The sequence below is a fragment of the Lagopus leucura genome, unplaced genomic scaffold, assembly GCF_019238085.1.
Source record: "Lagopus leucura isolate 7727_CA_CO unplaced genomic scaffold, USGS_WTPT01 Super-Scaffold_100044, whole genome shotgun sequence".
Taxonomy (NCBI): Eukaryota; Metazoa; Chordata; class Aves; order Galliformes; family Phasianidae; genus Lagopus; species Lagopus leucura.
In genome coordinates, this window is record NW_024962291.1 from 1,343,736 (window position 1) to 1,363,098 (window position 19,363).

At 42.0% G+C, this 19,363-nt stretch overlaps 1 protein-coding gene across 6 annotated transcripts in view; it reads left to right on the plus strand.

Annotated features, from left to right (window-relative positions):
• Positions 1-19,363, plus strand: part of TSPAN4 (tetraspanin 4) — a 397,360-nt gene that overhangs the window by 170,950 nt on the left and 207,047 nt on the right. Inside the window, exon 1 of one of the 6 annotated variants that reach the window (XM_042884547.1) lies at positions 5,250-5,569. The exons of the other annotated variants lie outside the window; for them this stretch is intronic. Within the exon in view, the coding sequence (XP_042740481.1) occupies positions 5,503-5,569 (67 nt within the window). The 5' untranslated portion in view covers positions 5,250-5,502. Of the gene's footprint in view, positions 1-5,249; positions 5,570-19,363 lie in introns of those variants that run through there. 6 annotated transcript variants of the gene reach the window in all.

Consider the following 19,363-nt stretch of genomic DNA (forward strand, 5'->3'; position numbering starts at 1 on the left):
GGAAAGTTTAAATACCAGGCTCTGTAAGGATGGTAGAACAGTAGTATTTGAGAGAATGCATGGAAGTATTTTATTCAAAATGACAAAATGACTGGTGCTTTTCATTTATGATAAGTGTGTTCACCTCCACGTAGCTCTGATTTTTTACATTCCTTTGAAAATTTGCTTTTTCTCTTTTCTTCAGAGAAGATAATGACTGCACAAGCAGAAGAAAATGGTCATATATTTGTTATTGCCTTTTAGGTGCTGGCTTTTTTCCAAGCGTATAAATAAGCGAGGTGCATAATGCCTTTAGAATCTTTATCTTAGTGATAGTGCTTATTACTAACACCTTAGTGATTGTGTTTTGCTAGATTTGGTGATCTAAAGAAGTACGTGAGGAAAGATTCTGTGGGAGAAGTATTGTGTTTTAGTTGATCAGTTGATTGTTCCTAGAGGAAGCAGACAACCTTCAGGAAAATCATGATGATGGAGCACAACTGTGGTAGTCAGAGTTTGTATCCAAAGAACTTTGATGCAGGTGGCTAACACTTGGAAGAAAGGGGTATGTACATATGTATATGTCAGAAGAAATTGCATTTAATCCTCTCTTTTTTTGCTGAGTGCTGTAATGTATGTCTATGGCATGCTGTTATGCCTTGTAGACTTGTGGTGTGTGCAGCAGTTCGCAGTGCGTGCTTTGTTCTATGCCTGCTTCCCACTGGCTGCCCTTTCCCAGGGATCTGGTACCAGAAAGTAGCAGCAGCTCATTTGATCACCTGAACTGGCTGCTGCTGAGTATGTTTTGAATCCCACCTCCAGGTGATCAGACCTGCAACATCCAGCTCAATGCTGAATGTGTCACTCAGATTTCTTTCTCAGTAGCAACCGTTCCACTAAACTGTTCCACGTACTGCTGAGAAACTGCTGGCATCCAGCCCCTTGCTGAGACTCCTGTTCAGGATTTGATCTGTCAGATAGAAGATGCTCCACTATGATTAGCCAAAGCTCAGTTGCCACCCTCTGACCACAGCTTTGTTTATTGATTACCATGTCTAAGCTGTATAAATCACATTCAGCTTTCCCAGATAAGAGCACCCTTCACCAGTTACTTTTCTTGTACCATTCAGTTAGAGCTGAGGAAGTTAGCTGCCCTGCTTTAGGAACATAGCTGGGAAGCTACAAGAAGTGCCAGCTAACAAAGTTATGGTTGTCTTCTGTCTTTTAGCCTATTCTGATAAATCCTGAGCTAATTGCATGCTACTATGCTTAGCTGTGCACAGTGGATGTGGTTAAGACTCTCAGATGTATGCGAGCCCTGGGTAAATGCAAAATATTCAACTGGATTTACCTAGAGAACAGCTGATGTATGGGAAAGCTGTGCTTTGTGGCTGATTCTCACAAATACCAAAATGTGTGTGTATATATATATATACTCTATATATATATATATATATATATTTTTTTTTTTTTTCTCTTCTTCACTGGAAAATGTTTTAGCATAGCTAAATAGGCACTGCTACCTGCAAAAAGCTTTAGGATAAGGAAGGCCTCTGCTGCAAGCCATATAAGCGAAGTAGCAATTTTTCTCTGATTTGTTCCACATCTACTTGGAAAAAAAGTCTATTTGTTGTTGAATTCTACAGGTGTGATTCCATTTAAAAAAAAGTAAAAATGATGTGCATTTGTGTTACTGTCCTACAGTGACTGTTTGATCCTCCATTTCTTCCCAGTTTGTATTCTAAAGAACTGGACAAGGAGCAGTCACATGAATGTAGTAATGCAGGTGATACATATTTGTATTTTTTCTTCACAAGGTACTATGACAGTCATAGTGCGTTTATATTTACAGAGATTGCTGAAATTCTAGCTATTGATGTAGGAGAGTGAAATAAAACAAGGAGGTAAGTGAAGAAACGAGGAGGGAAAAATAGGCTGTGATCCAAGAAAGAATTTAGGGAAGGTGCCTGCAGGAATTTCTGGAAGAAACTCCTGATTTTATACATTTTGCAGTGTCTAACAAGAGATATTTTTCTATAAAAGAAGCCAAAAATCACAGCCACATGAAGAGTGCGCTTCAGCTGTGAATTTCACTGTCCCCATATTCTTTCCAACAGTGAGCAAATGTTTTAAGAGATGGGAAAAGAAACAAGACATACAGCATTAATTCTTGTCTTGCTTGCACTTCCAAGCATAAGCAATAGGGTTGCAGCAGTGCCAAGTCTCAAGCAGAAACTGCCACTGTTACCAGTTTTCCTCCTCTTTGCAACAGTACTTAAGTGCAAGTGGTGCAGCCTGAGCTTTCCCTTGTTGTCAGAGTGGTTTTGTATCATTGCAAGTCAAGTCAGTTCTCGACCTCTGTCACCTCTCACCCCAGTGAAGCAGGTGAGACTCCTCAAGGTGTTGGGTGTGACATTGCAGTGACATGAGCTGCGCATAAAGCCTGCAGTTAGCAACTTGCCTGTGTCGTGATTGGAAACATGGCTATTGGTAGCTGTACAGCTGTTTTTCTCTCATGGATGTGCATTTTGGATGGCCAGTGATGACAACTATTTATGACTGCTAGCACTTGAGGCCGCTGAAGAAGAAATAAGCGTGTGTTTGTGAGCGTCTTTTCATGCTTGGTCACTCTGCATGCAAGTACAAAAGGATTACCAGACAGTTAGCTGGGGATTGAAGCTGGAAATTCTCCTTTTTAGGAATCTCCTTAAGGGTAAGACGTGACATCTCTGTATAGTTTCCCTTAGTGGTGCAAGAAAGTGGCAGCAATTACATCAGCACTCAGGTTATTCCCTTCGTGTTCTATTTAAGCAGGATTGACAGCCCTTGCTGTACTTCTTGAAGAGCAAAAGAAAGAACTCTGACTTTCTGCTTTGTAACTGCTAGTTTTGATGATTTGATGTTCTCCCTGAATGCTGACACTAAAACTGATGAAGTTTTCAGGTTCCTTTTTCTGTTGGTCTTTGGGAACATGGACAGTTTATCATCAATGATCATTAGTTCCATTATAGATTTTTTTCCTTTATGCACATAGGCTCTTCAACAAAAAGTGTTTTGGGATTATGCCTGAAAATATCTGCAAAGATACCTTATGTAGTTCTAACTCTCAAGTGAGGGAAGTAGTTTGCTTTTTCTCTAAATGGGGGGAAAAAAAGTAGGTTGGTACAAGTTGAAATTCTGTTATTTTTCCATTTCATTCTTTTCCTCCCTCCTTATATATTAAAGCCTCTCTGGTAACTGGCCTGGTGACTACTGTGCTATGCTTTGTAATTTAGTCTTTTGATACCTAAAAGTCCTGGGTTCATGCTAAGCTTTGGTGGTTTTTTTTTTTTTTTTTTTTTCTTCCCTTTTTGATACTGATCCCAGACCACTTTCATAAGGGATAAAATCAAGGACAGAGGGGAAAAGATTAGCTTTTGTAAGAAAAGGTGTAAATAACCTTGAAATTCTTAATTTAGAAACAAATCAGTAAATTCTGAGGCCCTCACAGATGGCCTCTTATTGCTAATCCCAGTTTGACCAGTCCTTCAGCATCTCTAAACAAATCACTGAGTGCACCTGTGGGAGAATTGTGAATAATTTCCTTTCTAGTGTTGGCAGTCTCTGAGAGGGCATGGTTAAAAATCCTGGGAGATGATCTTGGCTCTTCAGTTTCTGGTTTTCACAAAGTTTGAAGCTTGCTAAATGAGCTATTGAAAGCGGAAATTAACAGGCAGCCTTAGGTTTAATTAAAGGAAAAAACCCACCCATGCTGAATTCTATCACTTGTATGCAGTGAGAAATGTAAATATTCTGTTGGTAAGGAAAGGGCTTTGTAATCAGTGTCTTATGCTTTCTCTTACTTGCGCCTCAAATCATTGAATCCCCAGTCCATCCCTGAACAAGTCCATCCCTGAACAAGTGTTTAGCTTGTAGGCAACATGTACATCCTAAACCTCAAGTGGAAAGTGATAGAAATGTGAAGGTACTTTTGTTAACTGGACATATTCTCTCTCTACTTCTTTTTGCTGATGGGATTTCTAGAGCCTCACTGAAAATGTAACAAAGTTTGGGAGAGTCATCTCATTGCAGAAGTTCCAGAAGGCCAGATGCAGATGGATGCCGTCTATATATTCACAGCAGCAGACAGGCAAACTAATACATCTCCAATACTCTTCTCCAACCTACTGTAGGTTACTTTGCAGCTGTTATTTGAAGGAGTTATCTAGGGATTTTCTGCACTAAAATACTGTGGGAGACAGGAGGTTATGTTTTTTTCTGCTGAATGGCCTTTTTCTGAAGCTGCCAGTCTCACCTTTTGCACGCTATTTCTTCTGCCACCATGAAAGCTGAATGTGAGTGGGACTCCTTTTCATGTAAGATGTGTTAATGTGGAGTGGAGTTGCTAATTCTTACTGAAGCCTCCAGATACTTCCACAGGTTAAGGACTACCAATAATTGATTGTTCTTTGTAGGTGTGTGTCTTGCATCTTCTGTTTTCTGTGTAACATCTGCCATTATTTTTCTTTGTTAGCAGCGGGACATGAAAAGGCTAAATCAGTGAATCTGCTGGGGGTTTTTTTGTTGTTCTTTTTTTTTTTTTTGGCAATTGGACCCATGAAGTATGTCCACTTGTTTCTAGACTGTTCTCTGCCAAAGTGCTTGAGTGTTGTGTTGATTACTGTTGACTTTGCAAAAATCTGGTTGGTTCTTTTATGGGAAAATCAGATCGCTTTTTTCTGTTGTCTTACTGTGGAGGCATAAATAACAAGGTGACTTCTTTCTTCCTGAGGAACACTCGGTATGGTCTTTTAGGTTCAAGATTTCTAATTGTAAAGGTCAAGATATCTACATAGTCTCGAAAAGCAATTTCGGTGTCTAGCTGTTGTTTGATGCTAATTGTTGAAGTCAATTCCATATTCTTGGATGTGCTCTATATAAAGAGCTATTGTTTGACTTGTGGATTTGGGGGAATTGCTTTGGCTTTGTGATTTTCCTTAAAACTGAAGATTAAACCTGGAGTGGTTTCACTTGCGTCTGCATTCTGTCAGCTCACTGAAGGAGTTATTGCATTTTTATTAAATGCAGGCTGAGTTTGACGTACAAGATGAGCTGTAGAGATATAGTCATTGCTCTGAGCTAATCTTATCTTGTGAAGCGGAGCATTTCCGAGGAATTTCTAATTTTGACAACTGGGATCAAATGTCTGACTTCTGAGGGCTGACAATAATGCCAGGGGCTGAGCTGCTTTGTCTTGTTGGTAGCAACTGCGCAGTTTAAAAACCACACCGAATGCCAGGGAACCGTGCATCTTAGCTGGTTAGGTTCAGGGTGTGTGTGCGCTTAGGGTAAGGCATTAGCTTTGGAAGTCTTTATGGGATAGAAATTCTGCGGCTGCTCAGGGGTAAAAATAGTTCTGGGTTTTCAATGGCTGCATTCCACGGCCGGAGCTTGAAATCATGAATCAGGGTTCAGCGCTGGCTCTGTGTGAGAGCGCCCACGAGAGCAGTGCGGCCGGACGCCGGAGGGGAGCAGCTTGCTGCCATGAACCCCAGCCCTGCTCCGCTCATACTCTGGGAGGGACCCGTGTTGCTGGTGCACTCTCATCAAGGTATTGTACGTTGCTTTGATTTCTGGTGGTTGCTTAAATGTGAATAATTAAAAATCTGCTGAACTGTGCAAAGTCTCACTAAACCAACGACAACTTGGAAACGAAGCATCTCTTCTCTGTGAAGCTCTACTTTCACAGACTTGTAGCTTCGCACATCACAAGCTTCTGGAGACCTGGGATGTTGCGTTTTGCTTGGCAGGTTTTGCTGTTCATTCCCACCTGAATGCTGTTTTGCATGACTGTCCTTGATTTTTGGATGCAGGGTTTTTTTTTTTGTTTTGTTTTGTTTTTTTCTTCATTCCAAAACTTTTCTAGCCTAGAAATTCCCCTGGGAATTTAAATATGTAAATATTACTCTGTCACAGCCTTCCTACTGTTGTACATTTAGAAAACAGTATTTAAAACGTGGATACTTAAAGCTCTCTCTAAAGCTTCAAACTGTCAGTGCTGTGGTATGTATGGGATCTGTGTGGGTTTAATCCCTTTCTGACAGAATTCAGGTGATTTTTCTCAGTAGTATTAAAAATCTACTCAACTTCATGAAAGAGACAATGTTGTACTTACAGTCAGGACTTGTTGTTCAAAGTGATGTGAGGATGCTGCTAAAGCTTTTGTGACCGACTTTACTTTTAAATGTGTTGTTGGTCTCTGGACATTTCAAACACATAACCTTCAGGCCATTGCTAGTAAGACTTTGTGAAACTGATGTTGATGCAGTTTTTGATGCCCTGTGAGTTGAATAACTGTATGATCCTTATTCCAGAGTGAGTTGCTAAATCTTTCATTGCTAGAAGATATGTCAGCCACGGGTACAGATTCTGTTGTTAATGCCCAGGGCACAAGGACGTGGCTCCACACCCAGTAACCTCTCAGCCAGGCACAGCATTGAAGTGAAGCTGCAAGCAATGCATGTGCTTGTGCCAGCCTGCTCTGTGCTGTTCCTGTGTGCCTGGCACTGCTGTGGGCACCTGAGTTTTGCTCTGCTGGCACTTGGCTTGTAACACAGGCGCCTTGAGATGTGCTCTCCCCAGATGCTGCTGGCTGGGTTTGCATTAGAAGAGCCTGCTAACTGAGCATGGCACCACGTAGCACTGCTGTTGCTTTAGCAAACTAAGTGCCAGAGCTATCTCTGCCTGATTTTATCTTCTGTCATGCTGGCACAGCTTACTTTCCTGAATATTGCTGGTATTGAGTAGAAGATACTGTTTTGTTGTGCAGCTCCCACGTTATGAGGCTGATCTGCAACATAAAGTGAATTTGGGGAATCTCATGTGGAAAAACAACTTCATAAAAGTGAGTGTCTTGCTCTCAGATGTGCAGTAAGGCTGCGGAAATCAATGTAGTTCCATACTATAAGCTGCGTTAGTGAGGTGTTAGATCCAGGATGAGTAGCAAACATCAAGAACTGGTAAATCTGTGTGGTTTTATTTTTACTTGAGATGTCTTAGTGGATGAGGTGGTGGGATTGGGCATAGGACCTAGCTTGTATTTCAGCCTTGCAGACAATTTGCTCATCTAATCTTTTTACTTTTCAGCTTCCGATCTGTATAAAAATGGTTTTACAGCAGAGATGTTGTGTGAATAAAATCTTATTGTCATTGATGTACATGCAAATTCCACTTTTTTTTTTTACCTCTTCAGAGTTGCCAAATTAACTGCTGGTGCATTGCTCCTGGGAGGTGTGTTCTGCCTCTAAAGTGGGAGTTTTGGGTTCTTCTTGCCAAAACAATTTTACAGGGTATGAATATGGGCTGCAGACAGTTTAAAGGATGTTCCCAGAGCTGTATGAAGTCCAAAGACAGGAATAGATGCAGTAATCCTGCCTCCTCATCTCCTGTGTGCTGCCCTCACTGTACGTTCCCTTTTGGGACCTTCAGTAAGAGTTAGAAATATGTTGCAGGACATTAGGTTAGTCATCCACATGGCACAAAAATAGTTGAATGGGTATTTTAAAGAAGTGACATGGCAAAACCCGTGGTGTAATTTTACTAGTAGCAGCGCTGCCTAAAATAACAAGAACATGAGAAAGTCCTTTCCAAATGCAGCACTTGAGATAACGCCATTTTTACCTACAGCAGAAAAGCAATGAGAGATGTCTGAAATATTCAGTCAGTGCTTCCAGATATTATGTGCTCTTTGTGTTAGGAATTAAAACACTGTGAGCTATCTGCCAGGGCTGTCAGCAAAGGTGAGTGACTGAAGATTGGGATGTTTGCCCAAGCTGTCCAGATTTAATTATCCCGTGAAACCTCATTAGAGATGAGCTGCACCTGTGATACCAAGAGGGAAAGATTATGAAAGTAGTTCAGACTCTGATTCATAACTTAATTTTAAAAATACTTTCTTGGAATCTGAAAGTTTTTCCTTCCTCACATAGCTTGGTACATGTATTGTGCAGGCCTGATCTGATTTTATGAAGAGGTGGGAAATAGAGAAGATGCATTTGACAGCTAAAAGGTTCTCGACAAATTGGGGATAAAATATGAAAAATAATGATAAATGCAATATGTATCACTAAAGAAATAATCAACTTATAAGAATAAGTAGACCTGCAAGAGATCTGGAGGCTACAATGGATTGCAACATAAATTTAAGTCAGTGCTAAATGCTGTTTCAAAGGGCAGAACCATCCTGCAGTGCCCTAGCATTCTGCCCATCAGTCCTGGGCTGTGATCCTTGTCTGGTGCTCAGTACAACCTTTGCATGGATATCATTTACCTTCTGGGAGCTGTAGCTGACAGCTGTGGGTCAACTGAACAAAGTAACACAAGTGTGATATGAATGATCAGGGTCTAAATAATATCTAAAAGGGAAATTTGCATGAACTGGAGTTCTTTGGAAAAGCATTTGATGATCCCTCGCAAACCTGTAAGTGGCTGCTGGCTGAAAGAGGAAAAAAAGCACCCTTTGTGGGCATAGGGTAAGAAATAAGACTTCTGTCACAGAATAGAATATTCAAGTTTGTTAACAATAAAACTTTCCTAGGCTAATGAAGCAGTAAAATAGAGTAAATGGCAACCTCCAGCCTGGGTGGGCATTGAGAATAGATGAAGTCAATGGCTGTGCGGCCTGGCATAGTTACAACCTGTTCGACCCTTGTCTGGGTGATCTTTTCAAGTCTCTCTGGGTTCTGCAATTCTGTAATTCTTTAATTCTGCATGATTATAGGCTTTGAGTTGGAAACTAATATCCCTAATCTTCTGCAAAAGGCACAGTGCTCTGTGCCCCCCGGATGACCTGTTCTTGCAGCTGGGGCTGATGCTATTATCTGTAATAGCCTAGTAGAGGGAAGAGGTTGGGTGAATAAGTAGTCTTTTGGCAGTAGTAAACAACCTAGAGATGTGAGTCAAGAATGACTGCTTGTTCTCAGTTGCTCATAGCACATGAGCTGTAGGACAACTTGATTTTTCAGGTGGTAATTGCAAAATGGAAAGTACTTTTTCACACCGTGTTTCGTTAACCCAACGAACTTACTGTGGTGGGACATGTTGCCTGCTGAAAGCAATTAGATGATATTAGGCCAGCAGATCTGTTAGAAGTGATGCTTAAGCATAAGTATATACTAGTTCCAGCTCAGCAATTTCCTGGGCCACATGTTGCTAGAGCCTGGGGCTGTGGGCCGTGGAAGCTACTGCTATGTCTGTGCCCTGTGCTTTACTTTTGGCACTTGATGGCTGCCACAATCCAAAGGGAAAGCTGAGTCCAAAATTAGGAGAGTGTTCTCTTTCTCCAGTCTCCAAGGCATAGCCTTGTGGAGTCTTCCACGTGCCTGACAATCAGCACATTTAAAATAGCCTTTTGCTTCTCCGGATCTGAGAAGAACCCTGACCGGGACTTCTTGTTCCCATCTGAGAAGCATTCTGTCAGCATTCCTGCTTTAATCCGAGAGGTGCAGCGGAACAGCTGGGGCAGAGTGGGAAGAGGCAGCAAAAATTCAGCTCCAGGCCTCAGGCATTCTCATGTCTTTGCTGGGAATTTCAGTGCATGTGATGCCCACATTATTTCCAGCCAGAACTGTGGTGTGAAGTATCAAGTCTTTGCTGTTGAGGATAACTTAGGAATCCTCATCATGGGAAATATACCATCCATATACATCTCATTTCTGAGTATGAAGCTTGACATAGTTTATGGGAGGAATTGCAAATAGCCAGGTAGTATGTGAGCAAGGTCAGATAAAAGCTGCATTAATGTTATGTGTCACTTTTTTTCCTCTCACAAAATTGCCTTGTCTTTAGCAGGATGATATTGTGAAAGGTCCTAAAATAATTTCTGTAGCTGACATGCTGCCATCCTATTAGGATTATGTGTTACAAGCACATAACTCTGTGGGATTGATATGCAAGGAAGTGGTATGCAAGCAGTGGACTCTTGATGCTTTTATGCCCATAAGCTTTCCTCTGCCAACACTAAACCCACTTCGTTGACAAGAGCATGCTGCAAATTTTACCTGTGAGGCAAAGATCTCCAAGTGTTGACAGAAAAGGATTGAATTCAATGGCAGGGGCTATCTGGCAAGAGAATGTGGGGCTGGGAGAGGCCATAACATGAGCTAAGCACTGCCAGTTGTGTTCAGCTTGTTACAGAATGGAGTCTGATAGAGCAATCTGCTGGAACACATTGTTAGAGGGAATATTCCTGGCAGTCAGTGTGCAGACAGATATAAAATAGAAGCTGGGCAGAATTATGTGCACATGAGAAGTCCTTCAACCAACAGAATGCAAGCTGAGAGGGAACAGTCTTGTAGCTCCATAGCACAGTGCTTCTATGAGTGAACATAAAAAACTGCTTAGATTGGGAAAGATATTGTGGTCCCTATTTTTTTTTTTATTAGACAGCTAAAAATACATTTACAACAGTGGAGCAAAGCTATACAAGGCAAGAGTCCTTTGTGGGTTGGCTGCATTGTAGTGCAGATATGCAGCAATGGTTAGAAATGGTCATTTTGGAAACTGCCATTAAATACAAGTTGAAGAACTGTTTATTTGTGAAACACTCCTCAGAACTCTGTTAATCTCTTTCTAGGTATTCCCTCAAGGTTCTCTGCCCTGTTTCTCTAACATCAAACTTTTTAGGACAAAGCAAAAGCAACTCATAATCTAAAGGCCCAGAGCAAAGATTCCCCAAGTTAAAGTTGAAAAAGAAAACCATCAGTTTAACATTCCTTTAACAGAATTCACTGCAGATGATTCACAGTTCATTTATAAGTACTCTGAATTAAAAGGTGGTTGAAAGCATTAAAAACAGTTTCAAAGGGGATGTACTTCATAGACATGACAAAAGAATATGAGACCAGGCCTGGGCATTGACCGGACAAATCCGTTGCTCCCTGCTGGCCATTAGCCAACACTGCATAGCTCAGAAGCCTCTCATTTAATTTATCTCGTATTTTAGAAATACATTTTAAATCCTGTTTAATGTACACGGATGTCCCTTATGTAAGTCAAATCCTACTGTGCATCCTACAGAGGCGTTGGAGAGCGAGGTCCCTGTTTGAGTTCAGGTGGTATGACTGCAACCAGAACGGTTGCACAAGAGGAATTTCGTCCCTTGAACTTAGGGCAGCCTGCAGATTAGTTTAAGTTTTACTCTCTGAATTAGTACCTGTAATGGGATTTCACCATGGACTTGGCTCAGCTCACCTGGCCCTCACGTCCTCTCCTACAGCCAACCTGCCTCCCCCTCCTCTGTCTGCCCTTAACAGCCAGTAGAGCCTTTTTGCTCTATCTAAGCCAGAATGATGCAGTCTTACTGGATGTGCCTGATGCCAGAAAATCCCCAGCTTTGTTTTGACAGTAGCTTTGTGCAGTTGCTTTGTGCATTCTGAACAGCCAAAGCAATCAGATGAGGAACTGAAGAGCCGTTGCTCTCATATTGCCCACCTTAAAGAAAATTCACCCTGAAAATCACTATAAATAAACAAATAAAGTGTCTTTATTCAGTGCTTTTAACTCCCATGATAGTTCTTGAGGAAATGACAAATGTGCCCTCAGGGGAGGGCTATGTACAATGGTTACAGCATATAGCTTATAATGAATATTCTAGAGGCGATTCTGTTGTAGTTATTTCTGAAGTCTCAACCAGAATGGGAGATATTTCTGCAGGTTGATGCGCATGAATTCCTTCTGAACTTCTGATCTGTTTTGCTGAAATAGAATTTCCCTTAAGAATAGCTTGCCTTCCTGAGACTCAACTAATCTATGAATGTTTATGTTATAAGGGGTTGGTAGCCACAGAGCTCAGATCAGTTGTAATAGTATTCAGTTATTACTGTGAAATACATACCAATGGCTTTTTGTTTGCTTGTTTTTGGTTTTTGTTTTTAGCTTTATTCAGTGAAGTTTTGAATGTAGCAAATTTCTGCTCTGAATGAAAAACTGCTTCTCTGAGTGACACATAAGGATACTTTTGCTTATATCATCTGTCCCAGTATTAGTATTTCTGCAAAGTTAATTTGGGGTTATTTGTGTCCCCAAGCCTTTTTTATTGATTCTTTCTCCAAAGCAAAATTCACTGATCAGATGAGAGAAAAAACACATATTGATACAGTGACATATCTGCACTTGCTTTATGGAGAAATGCCTTTTAATTCCTCTTGTACATCTGTATCCTTAGCAGCAGGTGCCACTGCCAGACAATTCATCAAAGTTACCAATTGCTGAGATCTGCTAAAGCCTTTCTTTTCTCTTGCTGTGGGAAGTGGTGTGAAAAGCTGTGCCCTCTGTGCAAAGGGGGAGGAGGCTTTGCTGGCAAACAAGCTGCCTACGTGGACTTCCCAGCTCATCTGTGTTGAAGAATAAATGCAAAAGCCAGGAACCTGTTCTCTCCCTGGCTTGTGAGGAGGGAGTGAGTGTGGGACACCTTGTCTCAGCAGGAGATGGGAGCGCAAGTTCAACACGAAGGGGACCATCTGGTTACCTGTGTTAGCATGCATTTACAGAAAGGATGGGGATGAGAAGTGAGCAGGGAATTTTCCAGTTGAAAGGCTGCCCGCTTAGTCATGCTGTCATTCTTCCCATGGCAGGCAACTTACAAAGCAGTGCATGCTGGTTCACAGATTGTACTCAGCAACTGTACTGGTCTGCCCCACTAAGGGTGGGGGCAGGCTTTGCTATCCATAGCTGCTGATGGCTACCAAATGGTGAACAGCAAAGCTTTCCTGGGTTTTGTCTGTCTGACGTTTTGCCCCTTGCTGATGAGACTGGCTTTTTGATCAGTAGAAATCATGGCTTGATGTGTGTGTGGTTGCATCAAAAGTAGCCAGGTTTGGGAGGAGGGAGCCTGGTGATACAGCAATTGAACCTCAGGAGCATATAGGCTGTACAGTGCTGAGAACCTGAAGAGCTGAGAAAGGCTGTTCTGTGGCTGAAAGTGCTAACAATAAGGCTATAGGAAGGAAATGGTGCAAAGCAGACAGAGTTAGAATTATCAATAACTAGTAATTTCTTGATGTTAATTTCATGATCAGAACAGGAACAGAAATGAATGTGTATTGAATGGAGGTGTGCCCACATGTGGGCAGCCCTTTTGGTTAGCAGTATGCAGTGTTCCAAACCAGGAGAGATCTTAAGGCAGGGTGAAGCAAGGTTAGGAGCTGGAGGGCTGATTCCTCCCTCACACACGCAGAAAGAATCTGTGACACAGGAAGGACAGTCGGGCTTCCGATTCCTTACATCAACACTTCTACATTCAGATAGCAGCAGCGGTGAAACAACTGGAGATGCTGAATGTGAGCTGAAGGTACTTTAGAACAGAACAACAATGCTGGGCAGTTTGGAGAATGCCAAGCAGGGTCCAACTTCAACAGGACCATAGGACAAAAATGCCCAAGAAATGGGTGAGCTCGCATTTTGTGGTAAAAATAAATAAATCATAGATCTCAGGATTCAGAGCATAGGCAGGCATTTGGCAATACAAATAAAAGTTTAGGGCCTGCAGTGATCATATTAGTAATGATCATATTAGTAAACTACACATCAGTTAAATGAATTTTCATAGAATATAGGTGAACATCATCATCTACAATTCTCTCTGCGATAGGCTGTAGCTGAATTAGGAATCAGTTTAGTCTCAGGGCACTAAGATTTAAATCCTATAAGACATCTTAATTACTGTTCTTAACCAAACCTTTTGAAAAAAAATAAAAAATCTACTGTGATGCCAGCTCACTATTCTTTTCATTGTCCCTTGTGTAGCCTTTCCTGGTCCCATTTGAAACTGGGTAATGTCTACAGAAATTGTTGTATTGATTTTTACATGCCCTAAAGTGAAAGGACCATCAGCACAAAACTTTGATTCAGTATTTAAGAAAAGCAGGATTTTCACTTTCAAAGCCAACTTCTGTCTTTGCTTGAAGCGTAGCATCCCCTGTGAAATAAACTCTTATTTCTTCCTTTATTTGTGCTTTTAAGCAGTTTGAGGTGGTTTGATGCTTACGTAAGTGATAATAGCTTCTGTTGATTTATTTATTTATTTATTTATTTTAAGAAGCAAGTTCTGTTTCCTGAAGTGGATGGTAGATGGAATTTTGGACACAGGAGTCAATCCCTGATTGGTATTTTCAATAAAGGACACAAGTGACAGAAGCTCCTTTGTTTGACAGAGGAGCAATAAATCACTAACAAATGTTTCCTGAAAGAGGAGCATTATTTGTAAGAGCTGCTCAGAGCTTCAGACATGTTGAGTAGCATTTGTCTGTGTTTGTCTTCCCCTAACCCTATTGATAACTAGACTGAACTCAGAAAGAATCAATGTCTTATGGTCTTTTTGGAGTATCAAATGTTAGAGGTTTCCAGTCAAGGTGAGCTTACAGAGTTCTTGGTGATAAGCTCATCCGTAAGGTAGGATTTTATGGATTTTATTCGTCCACTGATAGCATGTGACCTTTAGAGAAGTTCATCTTTTCATGTCTTACTTTGTTCCCAGAATGTTTTAGCCCTTGCTTAATGTTGCCAGCTATAATGAGTAGGAATATTTTAGATTGTTTATGTTACAAATTCTTCTGAAGATTTTAAATGTTTCATTTTTTTTCCTACATTACATGTGAGTAGTGACAGAGTTTAAGGAGCTTTCATTTCCTTCCAAATGGAGTTATATTGCCAAATCAAATAGCATAAACAATTTGAAATGTGGAAAGCAGAGTACAGTTTTGAGATTGAAATGCAGTTTTCTGGTAGAATTTAAATAAACAACTCAACCAACAGCAAAGTCCTGTAATCTACTTCACAGATGTTTGGCAGGATACAGAATGGTGGGTTTGCAGCCTCTGCTTATCGCAGAGCCAGGACTGTATGCATCACTGCCACATGCTTCTCTTTTCCCTTCTTCCCAGAGAAACTAATCTTGTTAAGAAAAGGAAAGTGGGAGGAGGGAATGTATCATTCCATCACAAACTGGGTACAGTTCCTCTGCTTGATGTTTGTTAGTGGATGCTGGGCTGCAGAGATGCCTTGTATCTTGCAGACAGACTATTGCAGATAGGAATTCTAATTTCTAGTTTTCCTTTTAACATAGATTTTTTTTTAAATGTGTACAAATTATACAGCTATCTACTTCAACAGACTCAGACTGGAATGTTTGGGGCTGCAGTGTTTCTTTGTATGTGACAATATACAAATGGCTCATCAACCATCCAACTGTAACTTCTGTTTGATCTTGATTGAAGATGAGAAGGCATGTCAACTCTAGAATCTTCTAATAAAATGGAAAATGTCCCTGAGATGCTTATAACTACCAGGAGGTTAGGAAGCATTTTCCTTTTCACCTGTGTGAAGAAAAGCCATGTTTATTAAAGTTTCAACCATGGGATTTAATACAGTGAGCATTAATATAGTTTGTTAGTTGTTATGCCATAGTATATCCTGATATCCTCCTTGGAATAATTGTTCTGTCGTTATTACCTGAGTGTAAGAGGAGGGAATTGACAGGATATGTCAAGAACCTGTGGATTCTCATGAAGTTTCCCACTTAGGCTAAACTGCAGGGAGTCTGTGGCTGAAGCAAATTTCAGAGATGAACGCTATGAATATGGGGCAGACAAGCAGAAGAGCTTTGACTTACACAGAAAACTAAATGGGCTCATTTGCTATGGCATTAAGGGATGAACATCACAGAACTGAGTGTGTAGAGGGAAATCAATATAACAAGATTGAGTGAAAAACCCTATAGAAGGGGAAAGTTGCTTTTATTCACAAAATCCTTAGGTAGGTTTTACCTCTGATACATTTTATCATAATTTCGTTCATCCATGTGTTTTTACCAACATGTCCATGAGCACCAGGAGGTGGCTGTATGTTGAGATGGTCTGGCCAGGGTCACATGGATGTGACAGGGGACAAAGGATTCCAGATGTCTAAGTTTCTTCCTGGTGTGACAAGCTAGTTTTTGGGTTGACCCTTTATGCATTTTAGAATTCAGGAGTAGCTGGAGGGTAGTCTGTTGCAGCACAACTCTACTAAGTGCAGCTTAGGCTCAGTGGTTGCTGTTTTCCTGATTGGCTAGGGAGGGCAACAGGATGGTGGATGTGGCATTGCTGTCATCTTAGTGCCACATTCTTTGCAATACAGACCCTTCTTTCAGCCCCTTGCTCTCCTGATTCCTCAAGTCTTGCATCTCTGGCTTTCAGAGGTATACCACTTCATCTAAAAGTGATGGGGAGATCCTAAGTTGAGGTTTGGTGTAGACAGAATGATTTTATATCGTTACTGTTGTTCTAGTAGTGATAGTTCTTTATGAGCACAGATAAACATGTGGGGTTTTGCATGAAACTGAAAATATGGTTTTGTGACTGTTTCCACATGGCACCTGTTTTCAGGTCTTTATCAAGTGAGAACAGTTTTGCTTCTTCCTTCGCAGCAGAAAAATTTAGAGCTCTAAAAAGTGAATTTTACTGTGGTGAGTAAGAGATCTGGATAACAGTGATGGCAGAAGAGAGCAGTTTGAGTGCAGGGCAGCAGTGCCAAGAAGAGGTGCTTATGGAGCTCTAGAGGATGATCGTGATTCCAGGGATCAGTTGAGTGAGATTTACTTATGTGTATGGAAAAGAAGCAGTGATGATCTTGAGTACCTGGGACTTTTTCTGTGCTACCCCCCTTCTCCTCCCCAGTTTAGCATATATGGCAGTGCATCAGAGTTATTAACATGAAGTTTATCTGCGCTGTGTGGTTAGTAGTCTGCTGTGGAAAGTCCCTGATGATTGTGTTGCATTGGTACTTCAGCTTCTGCACAGCATATGTGAGTTTCATGCGTCAGTAGTTTTTGTCACAGGAGTGCTTGGTTATTGAGGCTGTCAAATGGATCTACCTGCAGTGATTTGAATGCTTGATTAAAGCTTGATTTGATTCCTCTTTCTAAGCTGAATGTTCAGTGAAGAGTCCAAAAGACCCCCAGTGAACTGAGACAAGAGGAAATGGGAAGGCAGAAGTGGGAACAAGGGTAAGGGAGAAAGCAGCTGTTAAAATGTTCTGCAACCACTTAAAACTATGATTTAAATTCAGTATCATCACCGTTATAAAAACTAATCTTTTTCACAGTTCTCAACTTACAAGTACGTGTTTTGGATGGCTATGAAGAAGACTTTTTAAGAGTTGACAAAAAGGAGGACGTAGCAATTTGTTTCACAGAATCACAGAATGGCCCGGGTTGGAAGGGATCTCAAGGATCATGAATCTCCAACTCCCCTGCCACCAACCTCCCCATTTAGTACTATACCAGGTTGCCAGGGCCCCATCCAATCCGGCCTTGAACACCTCTAGGGACAGGGCATCCACAGCCTATGTGGGCAGCCTGTTCCAGCACTTCCCCACTCTCTCTGTAAAGAACTTCCCCCTGACATCCAACCTAAATCTTCCCTCCCTCAACTTAAAACCATTTCCCCTTGTCCTGCAGTTATCAACCCTTTAAAAGAGTTGATTCCCCTCCTGTTTGTAGGCTCCCTTTAGGTACTGAAAGGCTGAAGTGAGGTAACCCCACAGCCTTCTTTTCTCCAGGCTGAACAAGCCCAGCTCCTTCAGCCTGTCTTCATAGGGGAGGTGCTCCAATCCCTGATCATATTCATGGCCCTCCTCTGGACCCTGTCCAACAGCTCTGTCTTTCTTGTACTGGGGGCTCCAGACTGGATGCAGTACTCCAGATGGGGCCTCACAAGAGCAGAGTAGAGGGGGACAATCACCTCCCAGTCCTTTCTGGCCACCCCTGTTCTGATGGAGTCCAGGATACCATTTGCTTTCTGAGCTGAAGTGTTTGTGCATGGGGAAAACCAGTGGTGACAAGGCTTTTGTAACACAGCTAGCTGGAAGGTTAAATATTTGAGAAACCAGAACAGAATTCTCTGCTTGACTGCTAGATTTGGAATAACACCTGTATAATTCCCTTTTCTCCACAATCTGGAGAAGCTAGAGATTCTGGAAGAAAGGAATGAGAAAGAAACGAAAAATACTGTAAATGCTGAGAGAAGTCCTGCTCTTTAGCCCAGTGTCCTTGAAGAGAGAACTCAGGCTGGAATGAAATGCAGCTGGTGCTCAGTGGGCAGCTATCTGGGAAACAGCTTGTTTCTGAAGTACTGAGGAATGGTTTGGGCCCTAACTTATGGTGGGACAGATGTGAGGACTCTAGGCCCTATAAGTCATTCTAATGTCAGCATGGAAAATCCCAAAGCCCACTGGGCAGATATCAATGAGTTTGTAAGATTTTCCTCACAGTTTCTTGTATGCTTGCAACTTTCGGGCTTTTTCTGGCATGAAATGCTCCATTGCACTTTCTTCCAGATGTTTTACTGGGACTGAAGCTGCAAAGCCAAAGGAAAACACTGCTGAAGCACCACACAGCTGTATTTATGCAAACCACTTCTTTGAGGTGGTGGTGAGCGACAGGATCTCGTGGCACTGTTGGAAGTAACCCTGGAGCTTAACAGCCAAGGCATGGCCCTGCTAGCTCTTCAGGGGTCCTGGGTGGCAGTCCTGTAACTGGTTGTGCTTTGATGTGCCCTCTTTCCATGAAATGGAAAATCTCAGCAGAACCGGGCAGCTCTGTTTTCCTCGGGGCCTCAGCACCAAGCTGTATTGATGAAGCCAGTAGGATGTTTGGAGTGGTGGGGTGGGGAGAGTATCTCGTGAAACCACCTGGCATCCTGTGCCCTGGAGCTGCTAGCGCTGGGAGTGCATCGCTGAGCGCTGATGGCAGGGGTGAGCCAAAAGGCTCCTTTCTTAACTCATGCTGTTCCCCTCCTGCATCTCACTTTATGTCCATCGTGTAGTGAAGTCAGCAGATGGGCTGTCCCCAAGATGACACATGCTTACCTGCAGGGAAGAGAAGCTCTTGTACCGAGATCCTGGTGAAACGCTTGCTGCTGGCAGGCAGGCAGCTCTGTCGCTTGGCAGCAGACCTTGGAGGGAAGATTACTTTGTCCTTGTTGTTACCCTGTGTGCCAGGTTCCCTTCTGATTACCAGGCTGGTAATGCGTGGAGGAGATAACCCTGGTTCAGCGAGCAGCAATTCAGACTGTCATCAAATAGAAAATACTTGGACAGAATTGAGAGCCATGTGCTAAGCTAGCTGGTTTGATACCAGGTTTGTAGGTGTGTGTTGTGGTTTAATCCAGCAGGTGGCTGAGCACCACACAGTTGTTCCCCCCTGCCTCCACTCCCCACCCCCAAGCCCTTCCCAGGGGAACAGGGGAGAGAACTTGGGGGGAGTGGGAGGGAGACAAACAACAAAGTAGTACTTGTGGATTAAGATAGAACTATTTACTAAGAGAAAAGAAAAAGGGTACTAGTTATGACTGCATGTTTATATATGAAT